Source organism: Mandrillus leucophaeus, unplaced genomic scaffold (assembly GCF_000951045.1).
Source record: "Mandrillus leucophaeus isolate KB7577 unplaced genomic scaffold, Mleu.le_1.0 Scaffold9, whole genome shotgun sequence".
NCBI lineage: Eukaryota > Metazoa > Chordata > Mammalia > Primates > Cercopithecidae > Mandrillus > Mandrillus leucophaeus.
Genome location: NW_012109807.1, coordinates 7,615,822 through 7,627,762, shown reverse-complemented (window position 1 = coordinate 7,627,762; position 11,941 = coordinate 7,615,822). Strand labels below are relative to the sequence as shown.

Genomic DNA, 11,941 nt, shown 5'->3' with positions numbered 1-11,941 from the left:
CTTCTGTGTCGCTCGCCATCTGTGAAACTCTTAGTCCCAGTCTCTTTATTTTGTAAAATTGAGTTAACTATTTTGTCCAATTTTTGAGAGAATTATGTTATGAAAAGTACCTGACACATAGTTAAGTGTTCAATATTTGGTAGTTACTAATATTTTAAGCAAAACTCTGCAACTATAACTTCTGATGATACCAGCCTTTTTTTTTGAGATGAAGTCTCACTCTGTCACCCAGGCTGGAATGCAATGGTGCAATCTCAGCTTGCTGCAACCTCCACCTCCCGGGTTCAAGCAAATCTCCTGCTGCAGCGTCCCTGAGTAGCTGGGATTACAGGCACACTACCACCACACCCGGCTAATTTTTGTACTTTTAGTAGAGACGGGGTTTTGCCATGTTGGCCAGGCTGGTCTCGAACTCCTGACCTCAGGTGATCCTCCCACCTCGGCCTCCCAAAATGCTGGCATTACAGGTGTGAGCCACCACGCCTGGCCAATACCAGCCTTTTACAGGCGTAGCTCAGATATGCTAGTTCCATGCCAGACTACTTCAGTAAAGCAAATATCGCAGTAAACTGAGTCACAGAGATGTGTTGGTTCCCGGTGCATATTAAAATCATATTTACACTGTCCTGTAGTCTTAAGTGTACAGTAGCACTATGGCTCTAAAAAGCAATGTACAGACTTTAAAATGCTTTATTGCTAGAAAATGCTGACACAGAGATGTGAAGTGAGCATATGTTGCTGGAAAAATGGCACAGGAATACTTGCTGGACATGGTTGCCACAAACCTTTAATATGTAAAAATTAAAAAACTACTGTCTCTCTGAGGTGCGGTACAGTGCAGTGTGGTAAAATGATATATGCCTGTATTTTTCTTTGTAACTTCCGACTAGTACAGCAGAACTTTTGTATATGCTAGTTAGCCAATAAATGCTGTGCACTGTTAACATAAATTCTAAAATCTGGCCTAGAATTAATACTAATGTAATCACGTATTCATTACCAAGAAATTCATGAAAAACAAATGGTGTATTTTGAAATTTCAATAAATAAGACTTTCAAAGGAATAGTTTCATTCATAATAAGCATTCTGCCATGAATACGTAATTCTGGAGGCCACTGTCTTAGTCTGTTCTCAGCGCTGCTATAAAGAAATAACTGAGACTGGGTAATTTATAAAGGAAAGAGGTTTAATTGACTCACAGTTCTGCATTGCTAGGGAGGCCTCAGGAAACTTACAATCATGGCGGAAGGCAAAGGAGAAGCAGCCACCTTCCTCACAAGGTGGCAGGAGGGAGTGAGTACAAGTGGGGGAAATGCCAAATGCTTATTAAACCATCGGATCTTGTGAGACTCACTGACTATCACGAGAACAGCATGGGGGAAGTTATGTCCATCTGGCCCCACCCTTGACATATGGGAATTTCGGAGATTACTGTTCAAGATGAGATTTTGGGTTGGGGACACAGCCAAACCATATCAGCCACAGAAACCAAATCAAGCTGGAGATTAGCACCTTTCATGTGAGTCTGTATCATAGTTCGAATTACATAGAAAGGGATTCAGTGTAGTTTTGAGAACCTATGTTGTGTGAGGAACTAGAAGGAGAAATGACTGCATGTAATCATGACCATCACAGATGTATTACTGAAGCCAGCATAAGGAGGTGGTTTGTGGAGATGGGGAATAGTTGACTCCTGGCACCAGGAATTGCAAGTGCAGAGGCATAGAGGTGTGGAACAGCATGCTAGGTCTGGGAGCATAGGGTGACACCGAGTGACTGGGGAAGAGATGTGACTACAGAAATTAGCCTTAATGCCATTCAGGAAAAAAATTGGACTTTATCTCATAGACTGCATGTTTGGGTTGGGGGCAGAAGGAGGTGGGGAGGTTTGAGGCTTTGAAGTAAGGAAATAATGTCAAACTCACACTTCAGGAAAAATCTTTTCCATGGCAGTGGAGGAGGCAAAAGTTGGAGTAGTGAGTGGGCAAGGCTGGATACACTTGCAGAGGTCTGCGTAGGAGTAGAGGAGGCCCAGATAGTATGGTGGTGATGGGAATAGAGAGGAGAAATGGATTCGAGAGCTTCCTGAGATAACAAGGTATGAGGGAGGATCAGGAAGGGGGAGTAGGTGGGAGGCTTCTTTGGGATGGCCTGCAAGGTTTGGCCTTGGAGGACTGAGGAAGCAGCAGGTGCAGATGAAGCAGCCCTTGATGGCCTGTTGAGTTCAGGGAACTTGTTGAAGAGTGGAAAAGGTCAGTAGACACTGAGGTTGATGACTCTAGACCTAGAGGCAACAGTCTGGGCCATGATGAGCCTCTGACTGGCGTTAATGCGGAGCTGGGAGGTGAAAACCACAGTGCCTTGGAGTGCTCTCAGAAGGCACATCTGTCTTCTAGAGGAAAGACTCTCACTGAGGCCAGAAGCGTGGAAAGTACCCATTTGGGATAAGCAGGGGAATAGGGGCAGCAGAGAACGTCTGCTTTCATAGAGGGTGCTCTTGGGGAGTGAGCTACATGTTGATTCCATACAATTTGAATGGCACACATTCTTGGCTAAAAAGGAAACTGTCTTGGTAAGCTCTAGTTTGTTCAGTATTGTTTTGGCATTTTCAGATAACTAAATGCAGGAACTGTTACCATTAGTATTGTACCATGTTTTTCATCTGTTTATTTTTCATTTTTATCCCCAGTGTCAGAATAGTATATTCTTAATTGTATCCTTGAGATGAAATGAAGTAATACATTAAAAAGTACATTGAATTTCCAATATATGTTTATAATACAACTTTTGTTCTTTGAAGATCTACTTTTCTATTACTTGGATATTTTACTTTTTATTCATCATTGAACTGAAAAACTAGCAGGCCATGTTGTAGAACAGTGACATACGCTTGAATAATTGTTCTTACGGCTGGATGTGTCACTCTTCCTAACTGCTTCTTACTATTTCATCCTCCTCTTAATAGGGGTCTTGGGCCTTGGGCCTGTTCATTATCCACATATTTTTGGTGACACGATTCAGGCCCGTGGCTTTAAATATTAATATCATCTACACACTGATGAGTTTATATCTCCAGTTTGGACTTGTCCTCTAAACTCTAAACATGGTATACAACTTCTTACTCCATACTAGTTGGCATCTTCAACATAACAGGTCCAAATTCAAACTTCCGCACACTCCTTCCCACCTCAAAACCACTCTTCTCACAGCCAGCCCCACCTCAATTGAAGGCGGCTCCATCTTCCATTTGTTCAAGGCAGAAATCTCTCAGTCATCCTTGAGTCTTTTTTTCTCATACTGACATCCAGTAATGTCAGGGCTCTACCTTCCGAGTATCATGTGTGCCACATCTCAGCACCTCCACTGCCACCAGTCCCTCTGCTCATCTCTTCCTTGCTGTAGCCTTCTAACTGGCCTCTGCTTCCAGTGTTGTCTCTCGAGTCTGTTCTCAGATCAGCCACCAGGGAGGCTCTGTCAAGGCATTTAAGTCAAATAAGGCTTCTCATTTCACCAGGAATAAAAGCCAAAGATTGTAAAATGGCCACAGGCTCCATGAAACATGGAGTCAAACATGGATCCTGTGTGACCTGATGTTGGACCCAACCCTGTTTCTTCTCTGACTTCATTTCTTGCTCCTTTTCTTTCAGCACATTGGTCTTTTTACCATTCCTCAGACCTGCCAGGCACCATCACTGTCCTTGGGTCTTTACCCAAATGTTACTTTATAACCCTCATATGTAAAATTGCATCTCAGGTTTGTCTTCTCCACATTTCTCTACTGCTCTCTCTCTTTCCATAGTACCATCTAACATATTTATCCATGGTCAGTCTTCCTTCCTAGGTGGAAGGTAGGGATTTTTGTCTGTTTTGTCTACTGGTATAGCTCCAGAATTTAGAATGTCTGCCACATAGTAAGTAAACATTTACAGAATCAATTTTATTATGAAAGAAATTTTAATTTTGCTCTTAGGTTCATCTCTAACAAGTATTTAGTGAAACGACAGAGCAGAGACTATGATGTGGAATGGGGCTATGCTTTTGATGTGCATCTCAATGCTTTTTATCCACTCCTGGTCATTTTGCATTTCATCCAGCTTTTTTTCATCAACCGTAAGTAGCAGTTACTTAGAATATTATCCAAGTCTTCACTGCATGCATTGGTGAAGGGACTCATGGTCTGCATCTCTTCTGGCAGATGTTATCCTGACAGACACATTTATTGGATATTTAGTTGGAAACACCTTATGGTTGGTTGCAGTTGGCTATTATATCTATGTCACTTTCCTGGGATACAGTGGTAAGTAATTTTTTAAAATGTTTTTGGGTGAGAACATAGGAAGAGGGGGAAAGTTGTAACAGTAATGCTAATAGCTTGCTTTTATGGAACACTTACAGGCACTGTCCTAAATATTTTATGTGCATTATCTCATTTAATCTTCATAATTACACAGGTTTACTTGTTTCTGGTTTTCAAATGAGGAAACTGAGGCACAGAGATTAAGCAGCTTACCCATGGTCATGCAGCTAGAAAATGGCCTAGCTGGTATATAACAGATTTTATACTTTGAAGGAACCATGTTAAACCGTACTGGTTATCTCCAAATGACTTGCAGGAATCCAAGACCATTCGCTCCTCCTCTTCTCCCATGCTTTCAGGTTGTGGGTTACCAGCCGGAGGCTAGAGCGAAGAAAGGTGGGACCCAGAATCTTGTTATACAGGTCTATGAACTGAAGTTCTCTAAAGCCTTTGGAGTCATACTTCTCGCCCCCTTTTTAGTTTTCTTGATTACCGTATGGTTCTGTAGACGATCACAGAAGATCGGGCCCAGCATTTATTGTCCTCAGGACATGTATGCAGATTTCCTCTTAAATCCTGTTGTCAGTTCATTTTTCTTAATATGAATGAGGAACATAATTTTTCATTTAAGAAATGATCTCCATTAAATAAAGCCAAATAAAATCTAGAGACTGCACTGTATGTTTCTTAGCCCTTCCTTTCCTGTTACTGTAGATGGTTAGGACCTAACTGTAAATACAGATGGCTCTGACTGTGCCTGGCTCCAGAGTTGTTCCCACCCCCATTCTCTCCCCCTTCGGCTGGTTGGCCAGGGAACACTTAACCCCTTCATTGTAATGCTTTGTTTGGGGAGTGCTTTCTCTAGTCCAGGGGAGATGTTTGTGCCATTTCTAATGAATTTTGAAAGTGTTTTGTGATGAGAACACTGCAGCACTGTGGTTTCTCTAAGTGGTTATTTGAACACTGCTCCTAACTCCTATACCACTTAGAATAGTTGGAGTACAGCTCAGTTTCTGTTTAAGACCTTCCTGTATGAGAAATACTCAGGTCAGGATGCATGGGGTAGGGTCCCGCCAACTAACCAGTGACCAAGAAACATCAGTATTTGGAGCCAGATTTTTATATTTAAGAGTTTCAGTTCTTTTCTGAAGCCTGGGCTACTAGTTGAGCTCACACCTTCTTAAAGTGAGGGTCTAATGCTTTACACTGGAAAATCTCAAATAGCTAAAAGATATTTTCCTATATCATCCATCTCTGTACTTGAAGTTGGACTCCTAGAGGCTTCTGAGGCAGTCACAAGTTTAAATTCACCACTGTTTTCATGAATATTTGTGATATTTCTCCCTCCCTGTTAACCTCTCTCAGTCCAGTGTATGTCCCACTCGGTCTCTGTGCTGAAATCATTCCTCTCCTAGGTTTCTTCCCAGCCCTAGACAAGAAGGAAACAGCACAGAGGGGTTGGGAGGAGTCGTCTAGTTCTGGGTATAAATAGCATAACCTTACTGATTCAAAAGATGCATTCCCTTCCACCCCACATGTTGAAGTAAGCTGTCTTTCAAAATGTTCATTTATTAGTCATAATGTTTTTTAAAAAATCAGTTTGGATTCCTTTCTTTTCCAGCATTGCCATTTTTGAAAAATACAGTAATTCTTCTGTATCCATTTGCACCTCTGATTCTGCTCTACGGGCTGTCCCTGGCACTGGGATGGAACTTCACCCATACTCTGTGTTCCTTCTATAAGTACAGAGTGAAGTAAAAAAAAAAGTGAGAATATTCAATCATAACTGTGTCAACAGTATTGTGAAGTGATCATTTCTTGTAAAACTTGTAAATAAACTATTATCTTTGTAGATATCTTAAAGGTGTAAAGTTTGCAAATTTGAAGAAATATATATTAACACTGTGGTCAGGTACATTCCTTAAAACTAATTAAATGTACATTTCTATAATAAATATTTTTTAAACTAAAGCATGTGTGTTCACTCTAATATTTGCAAACCTAAGAGTTACATGTAAAATGCTAAGGGCATGGGGAAAACATGTAAAACAACATGAATTAAGTATTTTTGAAAGAGTATCTAGTTGGAGAACAAGGGAATAATCATCCAGCCCCATCTCTCTCCTGTTGACAAAAATGCATAATCTCCATTTCTAATGAGCTGTATTTTAAATATTTAGATAAGCCACATGATCCCTTCTAACCTTCAGAATCCTCTTTAACCTGTAGTGCCCCTCAAACGGGGGTCACTGTACTTCAGGCCCTAAGCATCATTAGTAGCATTTTCTACATTAAAAACTTAATAGCCCCTAAATATTTTAGATCAAAGAGGCCCAGGTAGCTACTCTTATTTTAGGAACTGTATAGTGCATATAATAAAGTGAACATCAGCATACTATTCGTCATCACTGTCTTCACAGTAAGGCTTTTTTTTTTTCCCCCTTTAAAGACTTTACAAAACCCAAATAAAGAATCCACTTTTTTTCTAACCGAAAATGGATAACTAGTATGTATCAGTGTTAAACAAAATTAACAATAAAATACCACTCATTAAGTTTCACCTGTTTTTATTAGAAGGAATCTTGAATTCAACATGGCTTTTTAAACTTCTTTATTTCAAATACACATGAACGGTCGTGGCACAGAAAAACAGTGATGAAAGGCACAATCAACAGGACCAGTTATTAGGTTTTCAATTATAGCAGCAAATCTGAAAATAAATAATCTTCCTTTAAAAATCCAACAAGTACCTAAAATATTACTACAGATACGAATCATTCAGCCAATGAAGACATTTTAAGGAAAATATATACAATACATTTAAGGGGAAAAAAAAAGAATCTGGTACAACCTGGCAAGGAGATTCCTCAGGCAGCTTCTCTAAGGGATGCTTCCAGAAGCATCCCCTAACGCAAAGACAGCCTTTCCAAAGTGTTCTGAATGGGACACTTCAGTTTTTTCATTCCATAAATGAAACACAGTTGTTGTACTATGCTGATTTCTAAATCTTTCTTAGAAAACATTACTGCCTACACTGAAATGAAAAGTATCAAATCTACTGGCAGTGCATCTTACAGTACTGTCGATAGCAGCCATTTTTAAGGCTCAGAGAATATGTCTTCAAAAGATATTTTCACCAAATTTGAGCACACACTGAGCATTTCAAATAAATAATGGAATGCTAATCAAGCAAAAGTACCAAACCCTTGGATCCAGGACAGTTTGCTAATTACTAACACAATGAAACAACTAGGAGCAAGTGACACATAAAATAGCCTCCCTGAAGTCCAAGAGTATTAAAATATTCCCCACAACAAAAACAATCTTCATTTAAGAACAATGTTAGCACCACTATTTTTTTTTTCCACAATTTTTACTGCAACGTTAACAGTGGGAAGGATAGTTCGCACAAAGTGCCTTCCCGTCAATGCTCAGTTTACTTTCTTGAATAAGGTCTTCTAAATTCTCAGCTCAGACGCACTCTGGAGTGCCAGCTTGCTCACTCCCGTCTGTTCCTTTGAAAAGGATCTAGTTAGTGCCCAAACCGGTGAAGGAGTGTTTCAGGTAAGAAGAGAGGAGTTTATATATAGGTGTTGATACAGATATGTATAACAAAATCCTCAGTTTGGTTGGGTCTTTAAAAAATATCTTTTTAGCACTGTATGATCACATGCACTAAAGAAAGTAAGCATACTAGTTATCGTAGCATATAAGATCAATAATTTAAAATGCACAACTACCAAAGTCAAACAAAATTTTACACACTATAAATATTGCAACATAGCTTGGAAAAGTTCCTTTTCTATAAAGGGATTGGATTGGATAAAGTTCCCTTAAAACATTAAGGTATGATTATGACTCACATTTCTTAACTTTTGACAGTCTTAACCTCTCATTTTCTTTCTTTTAGTTCTACTTGTCTTGTATCAAGGCCATGGCAATACAGTAAAAATAAGCACAAAAATTAATGGACAAAATAAAACTTCATTAGCAATTAATGGCTTGGAAGCAGAGAGGTATTTGCAAAACATTCTCAAACTGCAAACATTTGGCTGGCCCATACAGGATTTGATCTGTTCTAGATGGTAAAAAGAGAAACTAAGTTTTGGTTAAAAAAAAATTAAGTCCCTCGATAAATAGTAGATTATCTGATCTCTACAAGGCCAAGGTTGTTTTTGCTCTTAATGTTGTATCTAAAATACCACTGTTAATCATTCTTGAATTTACTTCTGACAGGCTCAGAGCAGTCTAAATCAGCATAAAGTAACACCTCTTCTAGAAATAAAAAAGATTCATTATACACTGTTTCAGTCCTATTCCTATAGTCTCATTCTAGCAGTTCCTTTACAAAATGCTACTCAGTAAGATGCTGCAACTTTGCCAACAAACGTCCAACGAAGACGAACTGAGATCTCTGGCAAGAGAACATCCCCAACGAGGTCCAGGTACATGACTTGCTACTGAAGACTTTATTCATGCATTTACCAAGAAAGATCCAGCATACTACAGGGAATCAAGTACGAAGAGTTCCTCTTTACCTCTTTTAAAATACTGTATTCATTTCCTATTCTGACATAACAAATTTGCCACAAATTTAGCAGCTTAAAACACCACTGATTTATTCTCTCATAGTTCTGTAGGTCAGAAGTCCAAGCAGGCTTAACTGAGTTCTTGGCTTAGGGTCTCAGAAGGCTGGACTCAAAAAAGTGTTGGCCAGGCTGGGTCTTACCTGGAGACTGGAGATGAATGCCTTTCCAAGCCCATGAATGAGCTGAATTCAGTTCCCGTGGCTGTAGGACTGCAGTTCCCAGCTCCCTGGGCTATTAGCCAAGGCCTCTCTCAGCTCCTTAAAGCCACGTGCATTCTTTCTCATGCAGCCCCCTACCTTAAAACAGCAATGGTGCCTGGGGTCCTTCTGCTCTGTCTCTGACTTCTGCTACCAGCCCGAGGAAACTCTCTGCTTCTAAAGGAGTCACAAGATTTGATTAGCCACCCCCAGACAGTCTTCCTTTTGCTACATAACATGATACAATCATAGATCAAACAGGTTCCACCCATGCTCAGAGGGGGAGGATATTGTACAAGGTCATTGGCAGGGGTGTCAGTAGGGGGTCATTCTTAGAAATTTGCGCACCACAAATATACACTGCTATTCACTAGAACAATCTCCAAATGTGCTGTTTCCACATAACCAATCTTTGAGGGACAGCACTGTTGGGAGACAACCTCTTTTTCATTATTATGATAGATTTTTTAAAGGCCTTCATAATTTTGCTTATAGTTTTAAAAATAACACCTTCTAATTATTTACTAGTGCAACCACTGATTTTGAGAAGCTATACACTTTGTTCAAAGGTATTCAACCATCTCCAATGCTTGAATAAATACACACATACGTATCTACAAGCCTGTGTGCTAAATAATCCTTTGTGTTCACTTTTTCCAAAGCTTTTCAATCACATTGTCTGTTCTGACTACACAGTATGGTACAGCGCATGATGTGGAGAATGCATGAGACTAAGATAAAGAACTTAAATCTTACATCTTAGAATTCTAGAAATGGGTCCTCGGCTTTCTCTTCTCACCCAAAATACTCATCATCATTTGTGTTATGTTCTATTCCCATGTCTGCTTTTAACCTCATAAGGAGAATGTATTAATCGTGGTTTCTAAACTGTTCATAACGAGCACTCTGGACACAGTACTGGTCAACAGAGCTCTCTGCGGCGATGGAAAAGTTCTGCGTCCGTGGTGTCCAGTGTGGTGGCCACTAGCCCCACATGGCCACTAAATACTTGGAATGTCACTAGTGCGTGTGATGGCAGAACCGGGTAAAAAAAAAATTATTTTAACAGCCCCCATGTGTCTACTGGCTGTATGTGTTTTTAAAACTAGTCCCAACCTTTGACACTTTTTCCATTTCCTATTTTGGTAAAATGGTTCAGTGCCCTCTCAAGGCAGAGTATTTACCTTCTTCCAGTTCCAAGGACTCTTCCCCTCCCTTCATCTTCTGCCCTCACACTGCTCTTAAGGGCGACCACTACAATTTCTTGCTGGGGAAAGCATGGCTGCTTCTACTAGTTGAGTGCAGAACTGGGCAGAACAGAGGGAGTAACCAACAGTGACAGGCCTTGAGCACCCATCACAGGAGAGGACAGATGAGCAGTATGAGCTGCAGGCTCGCCTCAGGAACCTGAAATCTGGTGAGAGAGACAACACACACCATACACACAAACTTATCCACAAACAGTCAAAAACTAGACAGCTGATTGTGTGTGCAAGAGTATGGCAACAACAGCAGGGAGAGGGAGTTAAGAGAGAGAAAGTGGGCTGGGCATGGTGGCATACACCTATAATCCCAGCACTTTGGGAGGCTGAGGCAGGAGGATTGCTTGAAACTGGAGGTCAAGGCTGCAGTGAGCTATTTAGAGCACCACTGCACTCCAGCCTGGGCAACAAAGTGAGACCCTGTCTCAAAAATAATACAAAATAATAATTTTAAAAAAAAGAGAAAGAGGAGGGCAGCTGGAAAAACTGGTCCCACATCCAGATGCTGACTGGCCGCCTGCCTTGTGCCTGGCCCACCCTAGGCACTGGTAGATTCATGGGGAGGGAAGTACAAGAAAGTCCTGGAATGATAGGAAAGATTTGACTAAAAGGAGTCTTGGGAACAAGAATGAGTTTCTTAGGAACAGGTAGGCTGATGCTGGGAGGGGAAACTGCATGAAAACAGGGAAAAGCGAGCCAGGCAGACTGTCTTTAAAGAAGTTGTAACAGATCACACCAGGTGCTGCACTAACTTTCTCCTCCCTAGATTTCCAGCGCCTGGTCTTTCTTCATGAAACCAGAGTTGGCAACTGAGGAACCAGGGACCCCAGGGGACTCCTAAGCCCACCTGCACAGATTTTTACCTCTGGTTACTCAGTTATTTTTGCGGTCATTTAGTACGCCAAGCTGGTGGCAAAATTTTATGATGAAAGGTTATTCCTGTTTTTGAATGAAATTTGCTTGTGGGCACTGGGCCAAGGAAATTTGAGAAGAAAAAAATTCAAGAAAGTGAAAAGTAAATTTAAAACATCCTAATAAAAAAATTTCAACTGGCCTTTAACTGACATAAAAATCATTTTTGGCAACGTGATTGACTTTTCAATCAAGAAAAGTAGCTAAAAATTGTGGCAACATGGAGTGATGGAAATAATTGTACTGTATCAGTGTTTCCAAACGTTTGCACTTCCTAACACTGCACAGGAAATGAAGCTATTTGATGCTGTTGGTTCAGCACATTGGGTAACTAGATGAAGCTCCTCCAGGTTAGAGACCGCCAGCTGGAACCTTGCCCCAACGCTAGGCCCCAGCTGGCGGCCACTCTGAAAGCTCAGCAGAATCCATCTCTGCCCATCTGCAACCAACCTGCAACCCACTTGTGGCACCCCAGTGTGTCCAGCAGACTGACTGGGAACTGATGTTGATCATTCATCTTTTTTTTTTTTTTGAAATGGAGTCTTGCTCTGTTGCCCAGGCTGGAGTGCAGTGGCGCAATCTGTGCTCACTGCCAGCTCCGCCTCCCGGGTTCACGCCATTCTCCTGCCTCAGCCTCCTGAGTAGCTGGGACTACAGGCGCCCGCCACCACGCCCGGCTAATT

General features: G+C 40.9%; 2 protein-coding genes across 3 annotated transcripts in view; one reads left to right on the top strand and one right to left on the bottom strand.

Annotated features, from left to right (window-relative positions):
- The window catches only part of UNC50 (unc-50 homolog (C. elegans)), a 15,313-nt gene extending 9,044 nt beyond the window's left edge, over positions 1-6,269 (top strand). Inside the window, exons 3-5 of one of the 2 annotated variants that reach the window (XM_011969620.1) lie at positions 3,972-4,111; positions 4,197-4,298; positions 5,920-6,269. In XM_011969620.1, coding sequence (XP_011825010.1) covers positions 3,972-4,111; positions 4,197-4,298; positions 5,920-6,056 — 379 coding nt within the window. In that variant the 3' untranslated portion in view covers positions 6,057-6,269. Of the gene's footprint in view, positions 1-3,971; positions 4,112-4,196; positions 4,299-5,897 lie in introns of both variants that reach the window. The other variant, XM_011969619.1, reaches the window with a different exon arrangement.
- Positions 6,270-9,167: 2,898 nt separating this feature from the next.
- The window catches only part of MGAT4A (mannosyl (alpha-1,3-)-glycoprotein beta-1,4-N-acetylglucosaminyltransferase, isozyme A), a 137,346-nt gene continuing 134,572 nt past the window's right edge, over positions 9,168-11,941 (bottom strand). The window contains exon 13 of the mRNA XM_011969622.1: positions 9,168-9,258. Within this exon, the coding sequence (XP_011825012.1) occupies positions 9,235-9,258 (24 nt within the window). The 3' untranslated portion in view covers positions 9,168-9,234. The remainder of the gene's footprint in view (positions 9,259-11,941) is intronic.